The following is a 23,298-nucleotide window of genomic DNA, read 5'->3' on the forward strand; positions in this document are numbered from 1 at the left end:
ACTTATGGCTACTTTAATACAATATAAGAGAATATGTCAAAATTATTAAGACTTCTTCAAATGGGAGAACTAGATACATGAAGAGCTTTCATTTCTAAACGGTAAAATACACTGCTCAAAAAAATAAAGGGAACACTAAAATAACACATCCTAGATATGAATGAATGAAAATCTTATTAAATACTTTTTTCTTTACATAGTTGAATGTGCTGACAACAAAATCACACAAAAATAATCAATGGAAATCTAATTTATCAACCCATGGAGGTCTGGATTTGGAGTCACACTCAAAATTAAAGTGGAAAACCACACTACAGGCTGATCCAACTTTGATGTAATGTCCTTAAAACAAGTCAAAATGAGGCACAGTAGTGTGTGTGGCCTCCACGTCCCTGTATGACCTCCCTACAACGCCTGGGCATGCTCCTGATGAGGTGGCGGATAGTATCCTGAGGGATCTCCTCCCAGACCTGGACTAAAGCATCCGCCAACTCCTGGACAGTCTGTGGTGCAACGTGGCGTTGGTGGATGGAGCGAGACATGATGTCCCAGATGTGCTCAATTGGATTCAGGTCTGGGGAACGGGCGGGCCAGTCCATAGCATCAATGCCTTCCTCTTGCAGGAACTGCTGACACACTCCAGCCACATGAGGTCTAGCATTGTCTTGCATTAGGAGGAACCCAGGGCCAACCGCACCAGCATATGGTCTCACAAGGGGTCTGAGGATCTCATCTCGGTACCTAATGGCAGTCAGGCTACCTCTGGCGAGCACATAGAGGGCTGTGCGGCCCCCCCAAAGAAATGCCACCCCACACCATGACTGACCCACCGCCAAACCGGTCATGCTGGAGGATGTTGCAGGCAGCAGAACGTTCTCCACGGCGTCTCCAGACTGTCACGTCTGTCACATGTGCTCAGTGTGAACCTGCTTTCATCTGTGAAGAGCACAGGGCGCCAGTGGCGAATTTGCCAATCTTGGTGTTCTCTGGCAAATGCCAAACGTCCTGCACGGTGTTGGGCTGTAAGCACAACCCCCACCTGTGGACGTCGGGCCCTCATACCACCCTCATGGAGTCTGTTTCTGACCGTTTGAGCAGACACCTGCACATTTGTGGCCTGCTGGAGGTCATTTTGCAGGGCTCTGGCAGTGCTCCTCCTGCTCTTCCTTGCACAAAGGCGGAGGTAGCGGTCCTGCTGCTGGGTTGTTGCCCTCCTACGGCCTCCTCCGCGTCTCCTGATGTACTGGCCTGTCTCCTGGTAGCGCCTCCATGCTCTGGACACTACGCTGACAGACACAGCAAACCTTCTTGCCACAGCTCGCATTGATGTGCCATCCTGGATGAGCTGCACTACCTGAGCCACTTGTGTGGGTTGTAGACTCCGTCTCATGCTACCACTAGAGTGAAAGCACCGCCAGCATTCAAAAGTGACCAAAACATCAGCCAGGAAGCATAGGAACTGAGAAGTGGTCTGTGGTCACCACCTGCAGAACCACTCCTTTATTGGGGGTGTCTTGCTAATTGCCTATAATTTCCACCTATTGTCTATTCCATTTGCACAACAGCATGTGAAATTTATTGTCAATCAGTGTTGCTTCCTAAGTGGACAGTTTGATTTCACAGAAGCGTGGTTGACTTGGAGTTACATTGTGTTGTTTAAGTGTTCCCTTTATTTTTTTGAGCAGTGTATATATGTATGAATACCTTTAAATAAAAGGTGACATTCGGTACTGTCGCCTAATATGAAACATTATATCTCAAATCCAAAATGCTGGAGCATAGCACCAAATGTAAAACTGTAAGCTTCACTGTCCAAACACATATGGTGTGGACTATGTGTGTCTGGTAAACACATGTGGATCTGGTGAACAGTTATCACTTGTTGACCAACTACAGGAACACTGACCTCAGAGTCTCCAGTTTACAGTGGGGATTCCCCAGTCCAGCAGAGAGCAGCTTCACTCCTGAATCCTTCAGGTCATTGTTACTCAGGTCCAGCTCTCTCAGGTGTGAGGGGTTTGACCTCAGAGCTGAGACCAGAGAAGCACAGCCTTCCTCTGTGACTAGACAGCCTGACAGCCTGCAAAGAGTCAAATCATATTAAAATCACACTGCTATTCTTTGGTGGTGAAAATAGTGGCAGTATATTTTTTCAACATATTCAGATATATCAGTGTCCTGAAACCTGCCATATCTATTCATAAATGGATGTTTCATTATTATAAATGATCATAATATTACTTGGGAGAGAAACATGTATAGTACAAACATTTGAGTAGACTGACCAGACGAGTTTAAAAGCAGTATCAGTCAAAAGACAGTGAGGTTTCAGATTTAGATTAATAGAAGCACTTTATGTATCCAGTCCCCCTATTTGAAGAAGTCATAAGTATTCTGACCAACTCACTCATTGTGTGTTAAAGTAGTTAAAAGTTTAGTATTTGGTCCCAAACTCATTTGTTGCATTTGCAGTTTGTTTTGGTTGTGTTTTGACAAATAATAACTGAATGGTTGATGATGACAGGACTAATTGTATTTCTAAGTGAGTAGATAACATGTTTCTAAACACTACTAAATGAATCCTGATTATGTCTTGATTAAGAAAAATCATGAATGAATCATGAATAATATTGAGTGAGAAAGTTACAGAGGCTACAACAAAACATGCTAACCTCTCACCATTACCAATAACAGAGGCTACAACAAAACATGCTAACCTCTCACCATTACCAATAACAGAGGATACAGCAAAACATACTATCCTCTCACCATTACTAATAACAGAGGCTACAACAAAACATGCTAACCTCTCACCATTACCAATAACAGAGGCTACAACAAAACATGCTAACCTCTCACCATTACCAATAACAGAGGCTACAACAAAACAGCTAACCTCTCACCATTACCAATAACAGAGGCTACAACAAAACATGCTAACCTCTCACCATTACCAATAACAGAGGCTACAACAAAACATGCTAACCTCTCACCATTACCAATAACAGAGGCTACAACAAAACATGCTAACCTCTCACCATTACCAATAACAGAGACTACAACAAAACATGCTAACCTCTCACCATTACCAATAACAGAGACTACAACAAAACATGCTAACCTCTCACCATTACCAGTAACAGAGGCTACAACAAAACATGCTAACCTCTCACCATTACCAATAACAGTGGCTACAACAAAACATGCTAACCTCTCACCATTACCAATAACAGAGGCTACAACAAAACATGCTAACCTCTCACCATTACCAATAACAGAGGCTACAACAAAACATGCTAACCTCTCACCATGACCATGTCATGACGTTGCCCTCTTTGAGTACAGGGAGCACAGTTGACCCCGTCCCCCTTGCACCATCCCCCTGCCTACCTCTCCCTACCCAGGCCCTGTGAAGGCGGCCGTAAATTCCAAAGGAAATGTCCTGCCTAACAGGCCACAGTCTTGAGACAGAGTGGGTTTCATAGAGAGACAAAGGAAATTCTTCCAACTCACAGAATTGGAGAACCGAACGACATTTATGTTCTGGAGAAGGTATAAAAGATCGGTGAAGAATCCAGCTATGAACTGGTCTGCTTGGTACAATTTTGTGATACTCATTGGAGACAATAGTACCATATTACGATACTAAGGTTTATATAATAGCCTCAGCTATGGGACTTGCATCTACATGGTTGTATACAATGATTTAATAAGATTAAAGCTATTTGGAATATGTTGAGAGGCTATGTACTGATGTTAATGTGATAGAATTGTATTTCTGTTCAAAGCTTAACTCAGTCATCGGCACGCCCCCAGGGACACAGACAAGACCTGGCATCATGAGACAGCCTTTTTCTGTCATTCCGAATAAAACCCCCACCCAGGGTTACTTTCTTGAGACCAGGCCTCCACTCCATTACGAGTTGGCCAATAGGTTTGACCATGTATTCCTCTACTGAACTTTAGAGGAAGCTAGATTTCGGTATCATCGAATGCGAAGACCGACGAAACATCTATTCTATAACGACGCTAATGAATGTCGCTTTGAAAGATCCATTCTAACCGAGAGAGAGAGAATGCGGAACAAAAACTCTCCAACAGGACAAAAACTCTCCAACAAGGATCCCGACGACACACTGAGCGTAAATATATATTGATTGCAATTGTTCCCGAATGAGTGAGCGTTCATGTACAAAGGATTAGCATATCAATTGTTAATATTAATGAACTCTGTGTGCCTTCTCAGCTGCCCTTTATGACCCTTTGTTTAACAAGACACCAGCCATGCCTGTGTAGCCCACTAGGGCACATTACTCTACCAATTCTTTGTGACGATAATTACTGTTTGTATGCTTTCTGTGAATTACTTAGTTTAGTAAATAAATGATTTTAAGACAATTGATGTATGGATGACTTTTAGTAAAGACTGGGTTTGTGCAGATACAACAATTTACGACGTTTGGAATGAGACTGGACGCGAGGTAAAATACACCATTTAAACCAGAAGATAATCGGTCAGATACTATAATATAATATACAATGTTATAATATAGGAAAGTTATATTAGGAAAATTATAACTTTGTAATCTGAATATTATCCTTGGTGCCCCATCTCCTAGTTAATTAAAGATAAACGATTAATCAGTTTAATCGCGTAATAATAATAATAACAGGGAGTTATTTTGATAAACATGTCTTCAGTTAATGGTGCCCAAAGACACGACAACCAATAACAGAGGCTACAACAAAACATGCTAACCTCTCACCATTACCAATAACAGAGACTACAACAAAACATGCTAACCTCTCACCATTACCAATAACAGAGGATACAACAAAACATGCTAACCTCTCACCATTACCAATAACAGAGACTACAACAAAACATGCTAACCTCTCACCATTACCAATAACAGAGGCTACAACAAAACATACTAACCTCTCACCATTACCAATAACAGAGACTACAACAAAACATGCTAACCTCTCACCATTACCAATAACAGAGGCTACAACAAAACATGCTAACCTCTCACCATTACCAATAACAGAGACTACAACAAAACATGCTAACCTCTCACCATTACCAATAACAGAGGATACAACAAAACATGCTAACCTCTCACCATTACCAATAACAGAGGATACAACAAAACATGCTAACCTCTCACCATTACCAATAACAGAGACTACAACAAAACATGCTAACCTCTCACCATTACCAATAACAGAGGCTACAACAAAACATACTAACCTCTCACCATTACCAATAACAGAGACTACAACAAAACATGCTAACCTCTCACCATTACCAATAACAGAGGCTACAACAAAACATGCTAACCTCTCACCATTACCAATAACAGAGACTACAACAAAACATGCTAACCTCTCACCATTACCAATAACAGAGGCTACAACAAAACATGCTAACCTCTCACCATTATCAATAACAGAGGATACAACAAAACATGCTAACCTCTCACCATTACCAATAACAGAGGAAACAACAAAACATGCTAACCTCTCACCATTACCAATAACAGAGGCTACAACAAAACATGCTAACCTCTCACCATTACCAATAACAGAGACTACAACAAAACATGCTAACCTCTCACCATTACCAATAACAGAGGCTACAACAAAACATACTAACCTCTCACCATTACCAATAACAGAGGTTACAACAAAACATGCTAACCTCTCACCATTACCAATAACAGAGAATACAACAAAACATGCTAACCTCTCACCATTACCAATAACAGAGGCTACAACAAAACATGCTAACCTCTCACCATTACCAATAACAGAGGCTACAACAAAACATGCTAACCTCTCACCATTACCAATAACAGAGACTACAACAAAACATGCTAACCTCTCACCATTACCAATAACAGAGAATACAACAAAACATGCTAACCTCTCACCATTACCAATAACAGAGGCTACAACAAAACATGCTAACCTCTCACCATTACCAATAACAGAGACTACAACAAAACATGCTAACCTCTCACCATTACCAATAACAGAGGCTACAACAAAACATGCTAACCTCTCACCATTACCAATAACAGAGACTACAACAAAACATGCTAACCTCTCACCATTACCAATAACAGAGGCTACAACAAAACATGCTAACCTCTCACCATTACCAATAACAGAGGATACAACAAAACATGCTAACCTCTCACCATTACCAATAACAGAGGCTACAACAAAACATGCTAACCTCTCACCATTACCAATAACAGAGGATACAACAAAACATGCTAACCTCTCACCATTACCAATAACAGAGGATACAACAGAACATGCTAACCTCTCACCATTACCAATAACAGAGGCTACAACAAAACATGCTAACCTCTCACCATTACCAATAACAGAGGCTACAACAAAACATGCTAACCTCTCACCATTACCAATAACAGAGGATACAACAAAACATGCTAACCTCTCACCATTACCAATAACAGAGGCTACAACAAAACATACTAACCTCTCACCATTAACCTCAAATAAAAGGTGACATTCTGTACTGTCACCTAATATGAAACATTCTATCTGAAATCCAAAATGCTGGAGCATAGCACCACATTTAAAACTGTAAGCTTCACTGTCCAAACACATATGGTGTGGACTATGTGTGCCTGGTAAACACATGTGGATCTGGTGAACAGTTATCACTTGTTGACCAACTACAGGAATACTGACCTCAGAGTCTCCAGTTTACAGTGGGGATTCCCCAGTCCAGCAGAGAGCAGCTTCACTCCTGAATCCTTCAGGTCATTGTTACTCAGGTCCAGCTCTCTCAGGTGTGAGGGGTTTGAACTGAGAACTGAGGCCAACACTTCACAGAATGAGTCTGTGAGTTTACAGCCAGCGAGTCTGCAAACACAGAAGAAATACAATGACAGACAGGTTGTATTAAAATGTTACACTTAGCTTTCCATTCTTACACTGTAATGTGTATATCGTGCATTCATGGCTCAATGCTACAACTTTACTGATCAGTTTGTATTGTAGTTTAAGAGTTTTCAGCTGATAGGAAGTTTAGTCAGCCAATGAAAATACTGTTGTTCCTACATTCAGTAAAGTTTGTTCTGAGGGATAGTCACATGGGTACTTACAGAGCCAGTCAGCCAATGAAAATACTGCTATAACTACAATTTATTTTGGTGTGCGATATTTACAGTAATACTTACAGAGCTTTCCTGCAGCCTCTCACAGCTGGGAGCAGTCTCCTACGACCCTCCTCTGATGTCTTGTATTCTTTTGGGTTAAACACATCCAGAACCTCCTCTGATATCTGCAGCATGTAGGCCAGTGCTGAACACTGAGCATGTGTGAGGTTTTTGGATCTCTTTTCTGACCTCAAGTACACTTCGATGACCTTCTGTACTGAATGGTCTTTCATCTCTATCAGACAGTGGAAGAGATTGATGCACCTCTCAGGGGACATGTTCTTCCTCTGCATCACCTTAAGGGATCGGATTGTTTTCTGGACGCTCTCTGGACTGCTTTCTGTCTGTGTCACCAGACCTCGTAGGAGTTTCTGATTGGACTCCAGTGACATGCCATGAAGGAAACGGACAAAAAGGTCCAGGTGTCCATTCTTACTCTCCAAGGCTTTATCCACGGTACTCTTCAGCAGCTCATGCAAGGTTAGCTCTTCAGACGCACCTCTAGACTTTCTCTTGAGGAAGGGCTTCAGTGCATCCATGTTCCTGGCTGTGTAACAATGGTACATGTAGACAGCTGAGAGAAACTCCTGAATGCTCAGATGAACAAAGCAGTACACCACTCTCTGAAATAACACAGACTCTTCTTTAAAGATTTGTGTGCACACTCCTGAGTACACTGAGGCTTCTTTGACATCAATGCCACACTCTTTCAGGTCTTCTTCATAGAACATGAGATTACCCTTCTCCAGATTTTCAAACGCCAGCTTCCCCAGCTTCAGAAGAATTTCCTTATCTGACTCCATGAGCTCCTCTTGATCCATCTCATCTCTTCCATGATACTTCTGGTTCTTCAGGCTGGTCTGAATGAGCAGGAAGTGTATGGACATCTCAGTCAGAGTCGTGGGCATCTCTCTCCTCTTGTCTGTACTCAACATGTGTTCAAGGACTGTTGCAGAAATCCAACAGAAGACTGGAATGTGGCACATGATGTGGAGGCTCCTTGATGTCTTTATGTGTGAGATGATTCTGCTGGCCAGGTCCTCATCACTGAATCTCTTCCTGAAGTACTCCTCCTTCTGTGAGTCATTGAACCCTCGTACCTCTGTCACCTGGTCAACACACTTAGGGGGGATCTGATTGGTTGCTGCTGGTCGGGAGGTTATCCAAAGGAGAGCAGAGGGAAGCAGATTCCCCTTGATGAGATTTGTCAGCAGAACATCTACAGATGATGTCTGGGTGACATCAGACACCTTTTCATTGTGCTGGAAATCCAATGGAAGTCTGCTTTCATCCAAACCATCAAAGATGAACATAGCTTTACAGGCAGTGAGTTTCTTTGCATTGCCTATGTCTAGTTCTGTGTGGAAGTCATTTAAAAGCCTGAGAAGACTGTACTGGAGATCTTTGATCAAGTTCAGCTCCCGGAAAGGAAGCACAAATATGATCTCCACATCTTGGTTTGCCTTCCCTTCAGCCCAGTCTAGGATGAACTTCTGCACAGAGACTGTTTTTCCGATGCCAGCGATGCCCTTGGTCAGCACAGTTCTGATGCTTCTCTCTTGGCCAGGTAAGGGTTTAAAGATGTCATTGCAGTGGATTGCTGTGTCATGTGAGGTTGGTGTCCTGGATGCTGTCTCTAGCTGCCACACCTCATGTTCATTGTTAACCCCTTCACTCTCTCCTTCTGTGATGTAGAGCTCTGTGTAAATCCTGTTGAGGGGAGTTTGGTTCCCTGCTGTTTCCATGCCTTCTATCACACATTCATACCTCCTTTTTAGACTGTCTTTATGGTTTACTATGGCTCTCTGCAGGCTGTCATCCACTACAAGGGAGGAGTAAAAGGATGTGTATCAGACACATTCATTGACAGGATGAAAAGTGGATCTTCCACAACTACAGTAATTTATATTATCTCATATTATTGTAGTTAACACTTAATCATATTGAGGTATTGACTTAGCACAGGTCTGCAAGTGTTCTTACTGTTTTCAGAGCCTCTTGCATCATTGGGTTCACTCAGGTTCTGTAGTACAGGACGTGTTCTGGATCTCTTTCTACACTGAGGACAGTCATAGTCTCCTGAAGAAGCAGGTTTCTCCCAGTATCTGGTGATGCACTGTCTGCAGAACCTGTGTCCACAGGTGATAGAGACTGGATCCCTCAGAACCTGCTGGCACACTGCACACCTGGACTGAACCTCTGGCAGAGTAGACCATCCACTACAGAGATAAAGGAGAGAGAGAGACTTGTAGATGTTACTACTGATCCTCTAACAGAGTAGACCATCCACTACAGAGATAAAGGAGAGAGAGATACTGATCCTCTAACAGAGTAGACCATCCACTACAGAGATAAAGGAGAGAGAGATACTGATCCTCTAACAGAGTAGACCATCCACTACAGAGATAAAGGAGAGAGAGATACTGATCCTCTAACAGAGTAGACCATCCACTACAGAGATAAAGGAGAGATACTGATCCTCTAACTGAGTAGACCATCCACTACAGATATAAAAGAGAGAGAGATACTGATCCTCTAGCAGAGTAGACCATCCACTACAGAGATAAAGGAGAGAGAGATACTGATCCTCTAACAGAGTAGACCATCCACTACAGAGATAAAGGAGAGATACTGATCCTCTAACAGAGTAGACCATCCACTACAGAGATAAAGGAGAGAGAGAGATACTGATCCTCTGCCAGAGTAGACCATCCACTACAGAGATAAAGGAGAGATACTGATCCTCTAACAGAGTAGACCATCCACTACAGAGATAAAGGAGAGAGAGATACTGATCCTCTAACAGAGTAGACCATCCACTACAGAGATAAAGGAGAGAGAGATACTGATCCTCTAACAGAGTAGACCATCCACTACAGAGATAAAGGAGAGAGAGAGATACTGATCATCTAACAGAGTAGACCATCCACTACAGAGATAAAGGAGAGAGAGATACTGATCCTCTAACAGAGTAGACCATCCACTACAGAGATAAAGGAGAGAGAGATACTGATCCTCTAACAGAGTAGACCATCCACTACAGAGATAAAGGAGAGATAGAGATACTGATCCTCTAACAGAGTAGACCATCCACTACAGAGATAAAGGAGAGAGAGAGATACTGATCCTCTAACAGAGTAGACCATCCACTACAGAGATAAAGGAGAGAGAGATACTGATCCTTTAACAGAGTAGACCATCCACTACAGAGATAAAGGAGAGAGAGATACTGATCCTCTAACAGAGTAGACCATCCACTACAGAGATAAAGGAGAGAGAGAGACTGATCCTCTAACAGAGTAGACCATCCACTACAGAGATAAAGGAGAGAGAGAGATACTGATCCTCTAACAGAGTAGACCATCCACTACAGAGATAAAGGAGAGATAGAGATACTGATCCTCTAACAGAGTAGACCATCCACTACAGAGATAAAGGAGAGAGAGAGAGAGATACTGATCCTCTAACAGAGTAGACCATCCACTACAGAGATAAAGGAGAGAGAGATACTGATCCTTTAACAGAGTAGACCATCCACTACAGAGATAAAGGAGAGAGAGATACTGATCCTCTAACAGAGTAGACCATCCACTACAGAGATAAAGGAGAGAGAGATACTGATCCTCTAACAGAGTAGACCATCCACTACAGAGATAAAGGAGAGAGAGACTGATCCTCTAACAGAGTAGACCATCCACTATAGAGATAAAGGAGAGAGAGAGAGAGAGATACTGATCCACTAACAGAGTAGACCATCCACTAGAGATATAGGAGGGTGCAGTAATTACTCTAATAAACTCAGTTACAACAAATTACAACAACATAGCTATGACATCTTGAACATTCTCAAATTACAACAACAAAAATGTGGTGACGTACCTTTGGTCAAAGGTGATTGATCTTCCACCACTGGAATTAACAGGACGATCCACGAAATCAAATCGGTGCGCCCGGCAGCAAGTAAGTAAAATAAATAGGTTTTGATTATGTTTTAATGGTAATGGGGACATACGTAAATGCCAACAAAGTATACTGCTCAAAAAAATAAAGGGAACACTTAAACAACACAATGTAACTCCAAGTCAATCACACTTCTGTGAAATCAAACTGTCCACTTAGGAAGCAACACTGATTGACAATAAATTTCACATGCTGTTGTGCAAATGGAATAGACAACAGGTGGAAATTATAGGCAATAAGCAAGACACCCCCAATAAAGGAGTGGTACTGCAGGTGGAGACCACAGAGCACTTCTCAGTTCCTATGCTTCCTGGCTGATGTTTTGGTCACTTTTGAATGCTGGCTGTGCTTTCACTCTAGTGGTAGCATGAGACGGAGTCTACAACCCACACAAGTGGCTCAGGTAGTGCAGCTCATCCAGGATGGCACATCAATGCGAGCTGTGGCAAGAAGGTTTGCTGTGTCTGTCAGCGTAGTGTCCAGAGCATGGAGGCGCTACCAGGAGACAGGCCAGTACATCAGGAGACGTGGAGGAGGCCGTAGGAGGGCAACAACCCAGCAGCAGGACCGCTACCTCCGCCTTTGTGCAAGGAGGAGCAGGAGGAGCACTGCCAGAGCCCTGCAAAATGACCTACAGCAGGCCACAAATGTGCATGTGTCTGCTCAAACGGTCAGAAACAGACTCCATGAGGGTGGTATGAGGTGGGGGTTGTGCTTACAGCCCAACACCGTGCAGGACGTTTGGCATTTGCCAGAGAACACCAAGATTGGCAAATTCGCCACTGGCACCCTGTGCTCTTCACAGATGAAAGCAGGTTCACACTGAGCACATGTGACAGACGTGACAGAGTCTGGAGACGCCGTGGAGAACGTTCTGCTGCCTGCAACATCCTCCAGCATGACCGGTTTGGCGGTGGGTCAGTCATGGTGTGGGGTGGCATTTCTTTGGGGGGCCGCACAGCCCTCCATGTGCTCGCCAGAGGTAGCCTAACTGCCATTAGGTACCGAGATGAGATCCTCAGACCCCTTGTGAGACCATATGCTGGTACGGTTGGCCCTGGGTTCCTCCTAATGCAAGACAATGCTAGACCTCATGTGGCTGGAGTGTGTCAGCAGTTCCTGCAAGAGGAAGGCATTGATGCTATGGACTGGCCCACCCGTTCCCCAGACCTGAATCCAATTGAGCACATCTGGCACATCATGTCTCGCTCCATCCACCAACGCCACGTTGCACCACAGACTGTCCAGGAGTTGGCGGATGCTTTAGTCCAGGTCTGGGAGGAGATCCCTCAGGAGACCATCCGCAACCTCATCAGGAGCATGCCCAGGCGTTGTAGGGAGGTCATACAGGCACGTGGAGGCCACACACACTACTGAGCCTCATTTTGACTTGTTTTAAGGACATTACATCAAAGTTGGATCAGCCTGTAGTGTGGTTGTCCACTGTAATTTTGAGTGTGACTCCAAATCCAGACCTCCATGGGTTGATACATTGGATTTCCATTGATTCTTTTTGTGTGATTTTGTTGTCAGCACATTCAACTATGTAAAGAAAAAAGTATTTAATAAGATTATTTCTTTCATTCAGATCTAGGATGTGTTGTTTAAGTGTTCCCTTTATTTTTTTGAGCAGTGTACATTTTTGTTCAGTGTGTGTGTGTGTGTGTTTAAACTATTTAACTGTACTAGAATGCTTAGAAGGCTGCTAAAATTTTTAATATCGGTTATTGGTATCGGGTTGTTTGGCAAGGAAAATACTGGATATCGGTATGGGGTTGTTTGGCAAGGGAAATATTGGATATCGGGGTGTTTGGCAAGGAAAATACTGGGTATCAGGTTGTTTGGCAAGGAAAATGTCAGATATCAGGTTGTTTGGCAAGGAAAATACTGGATATCGGGATGTTTGGCAAGGAAAATATCGGCTAACGGTATCGGGTTGTTTGGTAAGGAAAATACTGGATATCGGGTTGTTTGGCAAGGAAAATATCAGATATCAGGTTGTTTGGGAAGGAAAATACTGGATATCGGTATCGGGTTGTTTGACAAGGAAAATATCAGATATCGGGTTGTTTGGCAAAGAAAATTTCGGATATCGGTATCGGGTTGTTTAGCATGGAAAATATCGGATGTTGTTTGGCAAGGAAAATATTGGATATCGGGTTGTTTGGCAAGGAAAATATCGGATATCGGTATCGGGTTGTTTGGTAAGGAAAATACTGGAAATCGGGTTGTTTGGCAAGGAAAATACCGGATATCGGTATCGGGTTGTTTGACAAGGAAAATGTCAGCTATCGGGTTGTTTGGCAAATAAAATACTGGATATCGGGTTGTTTGGCAAGGAAAATATTGAATATCGGTATGGAGTTGTTTGGTAACGAAAATAAAAGATATCGGGTTGTTTGTCAAATAAAATACTGAATATCGGTATCGGGTTGTTTGGTAAGGAAAATACTGGATATCGGTATCGGGTTGTTCGGTAACGAAAATATCAGATAACGGGTTGTTTGACAAGGAAAAAATCGGATATGGGTATTGGCCAAAAATGTCATATCGGTGCATCCCTAATAAACATGTCTACTCCCCTTCATCTACACTGACTGAAGTGGATTTAACAAGTGACATCAATATGGGATCATTGCTTTCACCTGGATTCACCTTGTCAATTATGTCATGGAAATAGCAGATGTTCATAATGTTTTGTACACTCAGTGTCTTCAAATAATTGACATACACAACAAAATACTGGATATCTGTATCGGGTTGTTTGGCAGGGGAAATATTGGATATCGGGGTGTTTGGCAAGGAAAATACTGGATATCGGGTTATTTGGCAAGGAAAATATTGGATATCGGGTTGTTTGGAAAGGAAAATATTGGATATCGGTATCGGGTTGTTTGACAAGGAAAATGTCAAATATCGGGTTGTTTGACAAGGAAAATGTCAAATATCGGGTTGTTTGACAAGGAAAATGTCAAATATCGGGTTGTTTGGCAAGGAAAATACTGGATATCGGGTTGTTTGGCAAGGAAAATACTGGATATCGGTATCGGGTTGTTAGGCAAGGAAAATATCAGATATCGGGTTGTTTGGCAAGGAAAATACTGGATATCGGTATCGGGTTGTTTGGCAAGGAAAATATCAGATATCGGGTTGTTTGGCAAAGAACATTTCGGATATCGGTATCGGGTTGTTTAGCATGGAAAATATCAGATGTTGTTTGGCAAGGAAAATATCGGATATCAGGTTGTTTGGCAAGGAAAATACTGGATATCGGTATCGGGTTGTTTCACAAGGAAAATATCAGATATCGGGTTGTTTGGCAAGGAAAATACTGAATATCGGGTTGTTTGGCAAGGAAAATATTGGCTATTGGGTTGTTTGACAAGGAAAAAACTGGATATCAGGTCGTTTGGCAAGGAAAATACTGGATATCGGGTTGTTTGGCACGGAAAATACTGGATATCGGTTTCGGGTTGTTTGACAAGGAAAATACTGGATATCGGGTTGTTTGGCAAGGGAAATACTGGATATCGGTATCGAGTTGTCTGGTAAGGAAAATACTGGATATCAGGTTCTTTGGCAAGGAAAATACTGGATATCGGGTTGTTTGGCAAGGAAAATATTGGATATCGGGTTGTTGGCAAGGAAAATATCGGATATCGGTATCGGGTTGTTTGACAAGGAAAATGTCAGATATCGGGTTGTTTGGCAAGGAAAATACTGGATATCGGGTTTTTTTGCAAGTAAAATACTGTATATCGGGTTGTTTGGCAAGGAAAATACTGGATATCGGGATGTTTGGCAAGAAAAATATCAGATATCAGGTTGTTTGGCAAGGAAAATACTGGATATCGGTATCGGGTTGTTTGGTAAGGAAAATACTGGATATCGGGTTGTTTGGCAAGGAAAATATTGGATATCGGGATGTTTGGCAAGAAAAATATCAGATATCAGGTTGTTTGGCAAGGAAAATACTGGATATCGGTATCGGGAAGTTTGACAAGGAAAATGTCAGATATCGGGTTGTTTGGCAAGGAAAATACTGGATATCGGTATCAGGTTGTTTGGCAAAGAAAATATCAGATATCGGGTTGTTTGCCAAGTAAAATACTGGATATCGGGTTGTTGGGCAAAGAACATTTCGGATATCGGTATCGGGTTGTTTGGCATGGAAAATATCGGATATCGGCTTGTTTGGCAAGGAAAATACTGGATATCTGGTTGTTTGGCAAGGAAAATATTGGATATCGGGTTGATTGGCAAGGAAAATATCGAATATCGGTATTGGGTTGTTTTGTAAGGAAAATAATGGATATCGGGTTGTTTGGCAAGGAAAATACTGGATATCGGTATCGGGTTGTTAGGCAAGGAAATTATCAGATATCGGGTTGTTTGGCAAGGAAAATACTGGATATCGGTATCGGGTTGTTTGGCAAGGAAAATATCAGATATCGGGTTGTTTGGCAAAGAACATTTCGGATATCGGTATCGGGTTGTTTGGCATGGAAAATATCGGATATCGGGTTGTTTGGCAAGGAAAATATCGGATATCGGGTTGTTTGGCAAAGAAAATTTCAGATATCTTTATCGGGTTGTTTTGCATGGAAAATATTGGATGTTGTTTGGCAAGGAAAATATCGGATATCGGGTTGTTTGGCAAGGAAAATATTGGATATCGGGTTGTTTGGCAAGGAAAATATCGGATATCGGTATCGGGTTGTTTGGAAAGAAAAATACTGGATATCAGATTGTTTGGTAAGGAAAATACTGGATATTGGTATCGGGTTGTTTGGCAAGGAAAATATCAGATATCAGGTTGTTTGGGAAGGAAAATACTGGATATCGGTATCGGGTTGTTTGACAAGGAAAATGTCAGATATCGGGTTGTTTGGCAAAGAAAATTTCGGATATCGGTATCGGGTTGTTTAGCATGGAAAATATCGGATGTTGTTTGGCAAGGAAAATATTGGATATCGGGTTGTTTGGCAAGGAAAATATCGGATATCGGTATCGGGTTGTTTGGTAAGGAAAATACTGGAAATCGGGTTGTTTGGCAAGGAAAATACTGGATATTGGTATCGGGTTGTTTGGCAAGGAAAATATCAGATATCAGGTTGTTTGGCAAGGAAAATAACGGATATCGGTATCGGGTTGTTTGACAAGGAAAATGTCAGATATCGGGTTGTTTGGCAAATAAAATACTGGATATCGGGTTGTTTGGCAAGGAAAATATTGAATATCGGTTTGGAGTTGTTTGGTAACGAAAATAAAGGATATCGGGTTGTTTGTCAAATAAAATACTGAATATCGGTATCGGGTTGTTTGGTAACGAAAATACTGGATATCGGTATCGGGTTGTTTGGTAACGAAAATATCAGATAACGGGTTGTTTGGCAAGGAAAATATTGGCTATTGGGTTGTTTGACAAGGAAAAAATCGGATATGGGTATTGGCCAAAAATGTCATATCGGTGCATCCCTAATAAACATGTCTACTCCCCTTCATCTACACTGACTGAAGTGGATTTAACAAGTGACATCAATATGGGATCATTGCTTTCACCTGGATTCACCATGTCAATTATGTCGTGGAAAAAGCAGATGTTCATAATGTTTTGTACACTCAGTGTCTTCAAATAATTGACATAAACAACAAATTATAAGCAGATGCTTTACAGCAGTGGTTCTCCAACCGGTCAATCTTCAAGGCATTCCTAGTCGATCACCAAATATTTCTGTAGAAAAGCCAACCAACTATAAAGGCTTGCGCTCCTTTTTTAAAATCGTGTTGAGTTGTTGCCGGTAGGTGCACTTGATTCAAACGTCCTGCGCACCGGGTAAGCAACGTGTTCCCATGAGACAAACTCTGCCTTCCCGGAGGACTGGCAAATCTGTGACTAAATCGAGTGCACCTACTGCGTAGATAGCTCAAATCACTGTGGCTACAGAGCTTCCATGACTCTGGCCACAGCCAAGTTTAATAGGCTTACGTAGGATTTAATATCTTTTAAAACCATGACCACAGAGAGACTGTCAACGAATACAGCAAAGAGCTGCTGTTTTTATGAGAGTTCATGTTTAAGTTTATTTTCAGCACGGTCACTGTTTACATAAAACTATTTTACAATGCGCACTTCTCCATACTTCTGCTCGGGCTGCATCGCCAATGAAAGAGTAGCCAAGTATCGATTGCCTTGCGGTTTATTATTATTAGCAGCTCGTCGTGTCGATTTTAATATTTAGGAATTTTTCGCTTTCTCTGGTCATAGGAACAACATGAATTTGTGCATGAGGCAGATGCGGTGCGACTCGAGTTTCAACATCAGGTGGAAGACGGTGTCCCCCCTCTCTGGTCAGTCTCACCGGAGGAAAGAAGGGAGAGAGCAGGGACCGTGAGAGGTGGTTGGGAACAATCATTTTGAAATGTCATCCAACTCGGAAATCCAAGTCGGAAACTCAGGCATATTTCTAGAGCTCCAACTTTTCGACCTGAAGTTCACTGACGTCGTGATTTGACCTCGTTGACCTTCAGATGCAGATACCATCAGTCCAGTAGAATAAAAAGCTATTTATTTCAATTCTTGCTCCACAGAATTGCTCCACAAATCTGTGACTAAATCGAGTGCACCTACTGCGTAGATAGCTCAAATCACTGTGGCTACAGAGCTTCCATGACTCTGGCCACAGCCAAGTTTAATAGGCTACTAGCTTATGTAAGATTTAATATCTTTTAAAACCATGACCACAGAGAGACTGTCAATGAATACAGCAAAGAGCTGCTGTATTAAACCAACTGATCTATTTTGGTATCAAAGCTAGAGTTTTGAAATATAGTATGGTCTGATTAATAACAACATTGGCAGTCCAATCATATAGCCTAATGCTGGGATAATGTATTAGGCCTACTGCCCAAACCTCATTCCTACAAAACTGTTTGTGTGAGGTTAATGTAAAAAAAAACAATCTGAGCAGTAAATCTCAGCCATTTTTTTTTTACTGTGAAAGTGATCTAGACTTAGAAAAGGTTGGTGACCACTGCTGTAAAGTACATACTCAGATACACAAAATGCATCTGGTTTCAGATCTTGAAGTTTCTCCTCTTCAATAGTAATATCATCAATTCTGACCAGTAACTTACCTGCTTCCAACGGTCTTTGATCCATCACTAAAATAAATGGGATGATCCATAGAGAAGTCACTCTTCATGGACAGATGACTGGGTACTGGAGAGACTGATCTCTGGAGAGACTGAGTTTGCTTGGAGATTCTGAAAAACAAAATGAATCACCATGTAACTACATTTCAAAATATATCCAAATTATATATCAATCGATTACATACATCACATAAAGCATTAAAATATATGGTATTACATAAAGCAAAAAACATACACTGAGCGTACAAAACATTAAGAACACCCTCCTAATATTGTGTCCCCCCCCCCTTTTTGCCCTCAAAACAGCCTCAACTCGTCAAGGCATTGACTCTTCAAGGTGTAGAAAGCGTTCCACAGAGATGCTGGCCCACGTTGACTCCTATGATTCCCACAGTTGTGTCAAGTTGGCTGGATGTCCTTTGGGTGGTGGACCATTCTTGAGACACATGAGAAACTGTTGAGCATGAAAAACCCCTCAGCGTTGCAGTTCTTGATACAAATCGGTGCGCCCGGCAGCAAGTAAGTAAAATAAATAGGTTTTGATTATGTTTTAATGGTAATGGGGACATACGTAAATGCCAACAAAGTATACTGCTCAAAAAAATAAAGGGAACACTTAAACAACACAATGTAACTCCAAGTCAATCACACTTCTGTGAAATCAAACTGTCCACTTAGGAAGCAACACTGATTGACAATAAATTTCACATATTGTTGTGCAAATGGAATAGACAACAGGTGGAAATTATAGGCAATAAGCAAGACACCCCCAATAAAGGAGTGGTACTGCAGGTGGAGACCACAGAACACTTCTCAGTTCCTATGCTTCCTGGCTGATGTTTTGGGCACTTTTGAATGCTGGCTGTGCTTTCACTCTAGTGGTAGCATGAGACGGAGTCTACAACCCACACAAGTGGCTCAGGTAGTGCAGCTCATCCAGGATGGCACATCAATGCGAGCTGTGGCAAGAAGGTTTGCTGTGTCTGGCAGCGTAGTGTCCAGAGCATGGAGGCGCTACCAGGAGACAGGCCAGTACATCAGGAGACGTGGAGGAGGCCGTAGGAGGGCAACAACCCAGCAGCAGGACCGCTACCTCCGCCTTTGTGCAAGGAGGAGCAGGAGGAGCACTGCCAGAGCCCTGCAAAATGACCTCCAGCAGGCCACAAATGTGCATGTGTCTGCTCAAACGGTCAGAAACAGACTCCATGAGGGTGGTATGAGGGCCCGACGTCCACAGGTGGGGGTTGTGCTTACAGCCCAACACCGTGCAGGACGTTTGGCATTTGCCAGAGAACACCAAGATTGGCAAATTCGCCACTGGCACCCTGTGCTCTTCACAGATGAAAGCAGGTTCACACTGAGCACATGTGACAGACGTGACAGAGTCTGGAGACGCCGTGGAGAACGTTCTGCTGCCTGCAACATCCTCCAGCATGACCGGTTTGGCGGTGGGTCAGTCATGGTGTGGGGTGGCATTTCTTTGGGGGGCCGCACAGCCCTCCATGTGCTCGCCAGAGGTAGCCTAACTGCCATTAGGTACCGAGATGAGATCCTCAGACCCCTTGTGAGACCATATGCTGGTACGGTTGGCCCTGGGTTCCTCCTAATGCAAGACAATGCTAGACCTCATGTGGCTGGAGTGTGTCAGCAGTTCCTGCAAGAGGAAGGCATTGATGCTATGGACTGGCCCACCCGTTCCCCAGACCTGAATCCAATTGAGCACATCTGGGACATCATGTCTCGCTCCATCCACCAACGCCACGTTGCACCACAGACTGTCCAGGAGTTGGCGGATGCTTTAGTCCAGGTCTGGGAGGAGATCCCTCAGGAGACCATCCGCAACCTCATCAGGAGCATGCCCAGGCGTTGTAGGGAGGTCATACAGGCACGTGGAGGCCACACACACTACTGAGCCTCATTTTGACTTGTTTTAAGGACATTACATCAAAGTTGGATCAGCCTGTAGTGTGGTTTTCCACTGTAATTTTGAGTGTGACTCCAAATCCAGACCTCCATGGGTTGATACATTGGATTTCCATTGATTCTTTTTGTGTGATTTTGTTGTCAGCACATTCAACTATGTAAAGAAAAAAGTATTTAATAAGATTATTTCTTTCATTCAGATCTAGGATGTGTTGTTTAAGTGTTCCCTTTATTTTTTTGAGCAGTGTACATTTTTGTTCAGTGTGTGTGTGTGTGTTTAAACTATTTAACTGTACTAGAATGCTTAGAAGGCTGCTAAAATTTTTAATATCGGTTATTGGTATCGGGTTGTTTGGCAAGGAAAATACTGGATATCGGTATGGGGTTGTTTGGCAAGGGAAATATTGGATATCGGGGTGTTTGGCAAGGAAAATACTGGGTATCAGGTTGTTTGACAAGGAAAATGTCAGATATCAGGTTGTTTGGCAAGGAAAATACTGGATATCAGGATGTTTGGCAAGGAAAATATTGGATATCGGGTTGTTTGGCAAGGAAAATATTGGATATCGGGATGTTTGGCAAGAAAAATATCAGATATCAGGTTGTTTGGCAAGGAAAATACTGGATATCGGTATGGGGTTGTTTGGCAAGGAAAATACTGGGTATCGGGTTGTTTGGCAAGGAAAATACTGGGTATCGGGTTGTTTGGCAAAGAAAATATCAGATATCGGGTTGTTTGGCAAGGAAAATATCTGATATCGGGATGTTTGGCAAAGAAAATTTCGGATATCGGTATCGGGGTGTTTGGCATGGAAAATATCAGATATCGGGTTGTTTGGCAAGTAAAATACTGTATATCGGGTTGTTTGGCAAGGAAAATACTGGATATCGGGATGTTTGGCAAGGAAAATATTGGATATCGGGTTGTTTGGCAAGGAAAATATCGGCTATCGGTATCGGGTTGTTTGGTAAGGAAAATACTGGATATCGGGTTGTTTGGCAAGGAAAATATTGGATATCGGGATGTTTGGGAAGAAAAATATCAGATATCAGGTTGTTTGGCAAGGAAAATACTGGATATCGGTATCGGGAAGTTTGACAAGGAAAATGTCAGATATCGGGTTGTTTGGCAAGGAAAATACTGGATATCGGTATCAGGTTGTTTGGCAAAGAAAATATCAGATATCGGGTTGTTTGCCAAGTAAAATACTGGATATCGGGTTGTTTGGCGAGGAAAATACTGGATATCTGGTTGATTGGCAAGGAAAATATTGGATATCGGGTTGTTTGGCAAGGAAAATATCGAAAATCCGTATCGGGTTGTTTGGCAAGGAAAATACTGGATATCGGTATCGGGTTGTTAGACAAGGAAAATATCAGATATGGGGTTGTTTGGCAAGGGAAAAACTGGATATCGGTATCGGGTTGTTTGGCAAGGAAAATATCAGATATCGGGTTGTTTGGCAAAGAACATTTCGGATATTGGTATCGGGGTGATTGGCATGGAAAATATCAGATATCGGGTTGTTTGGCAAGGAAAATATCGGCTATCGGTATCGGGTTGTTTGGTAAGGAAATACTGGATATCGGGTTGTTTGGCAAGGAAAATATTGGATATCGGGATGTTTGGCAAGGAAAATATCGGATATCGGTATCAGGTTGTTTGGTAAGGAAAATACTGGATATCGGGTTGTTTGGCAAGGAAAATACTGGATATCGGTATCGGGTTGTTTGGCAAAGAAAATATCAGATATCGGGTTGTTTGCCAAGTAAAATACTGGATATCGGGTTGTTGGGCAAAGAACATTTCGGATATCGGTATCGGGTTGTTTGGCATGGAAAATATCGGATATCGGCTTGTTTGGCAAGGAAAATACTGGATATCTGGTTGTTTGGCAAGGAAAATATTGGATATCGGGTTGATTTGCAAGGAAAATATCGAATATCGGTATTGGGTTGTTTTGTAAGGAAAATAATGGATATCGGGTTGTTTGGCAAGGAAAATACTGGATATCGGTATCGGGTTGTTAGGCAAGGAAATGATCAGATATCGGGTTGTTTGGCAAGGAAAATACTGGATATCGGTATCGGGTTGTTTGGCAAGGAAAATATCAGATATCGGGTTGTTTGGCAAAGAACATTTCGGATATCGGTATCGGGTTGTTTGGCATGGAAAATATCGGATATCGGGTTGTTTGGCAAGGAAAATATCGGATATCGGGTTGTTTGGCAAAGAAAATTTCAGATATCTTTATCGGGTTGTTTAGCATGGAAAATATTGGATGTTGTTTGGCAAGGAAAATATAGGATATCGGGTTGTTTGGCAAGGAAAATATTGGATATCGGGTGTTGTTTGGCAAGGACAATATAGGATATGGGTATCGGGTTGTTTGGCAAGGAAAATATTGGATATCGGGTTGTTTGGCAAGGAAAATATCGGATATCGGTATCGGGTTGTTTGGTAAGGAAAATACTGGATATCGGATTGTTTGGTAAGGAAAATACTGGATATTGGTATCGGGTTGTTTGGCAAGGAAAATATCAGATATCAGGTTGTTTGGGAAGGAAAATACTGGATATCGGTATCGGGTTGTTTGACAAGGAAAATATCAGATATCGGGTTGTTTGGCAAAGAAAATTTTGGATATCGGTATCGGGTTGTTTAGCATGGAAAATATCGGATGTTGTTTGGCAAGGAAAATATCGGATATCGGGTTGTTTGGCAAGGAAAATATCGGATATCGGTATCGGGTTGTTTGGTAAGGAAAATACTGGAAATCGGGTTGTTTGGCAAGGAAAATACCGGATATCGGTATCGGGTTGTTTGACAAGGAAAATGTCAGCTATCGGGTTGTTTGGCAAATAAAATACTGGATATCGGGTTGTTTGGCAAGGAAAATATTGAATATCGGTATGGAGTTGTTTGGTAACGAAAATAAAGGATATCGGGTTGTTTGTCAAATAAAATACTGAATATCGGTATCGGGTTGTTTGGTAAGGAAAATACTGGATATCGGTATCGGGTTGTTCGGTAATGAAAATATCAGATAACGGGTTGTTT

The 23,298-nt window shown here is 42.3% G+C and overlaps 1 protein-coding gene across 2 annotated transcripts in view; it reads right to left on the reverse strand.

Annotated features, from left to right (window-relative positions):
* Positions 1-23,298, reverse strand: part of LOC123733362 (NLR family CARD domain-containing protein 3) — a 123,196-nt gene that overhangs the window by 36,208 nt on the left and 63,690 nt on the right. Inside the window, exons 11-15 of one of the 2 annotated variants that reach the window (XM_082976232.1) lie at positions 18,297-18,425; positions 9,183-9,418; positions 7,221-9,021; positions 6,730-6,903; positions 1,907-2,080 (exon numbers count right to left, since the gene is read on the reverse strand). In XM_082976232.1, coding sequence (XP_082832358.1) covers positions 1,907-2,080; positions 6,730-6,903; positions 7,221-9,021; positions 9,183-9,418; positions 18,297-18,425 — 2,514 coding nt within the window. Of the gene's footprint in view, positions 1-1,906; positions 2,081-6,729; positions 6,904-7,216; positions 9,022-9,182; positions 9,419-18,296; positions 18,426-23,298 lie in introns of those variants that run through there. The other variant, XM_082976233.1, reaches the window with a different exon arrangement.

The sequence above is a fragment of the Salmo salar genome, chromosome 06 (genome assembly GCF_965601325.2).
Source record: "Salmo salar chromosome 06, fSalSal1, whole genome shotgun sequence".
Lineage (NCBI taxonomy): Eukaryota > Metazoa > Chordata > Actinopteri > Salmoniformes > Salmonidae > Salmo > Salmo salar.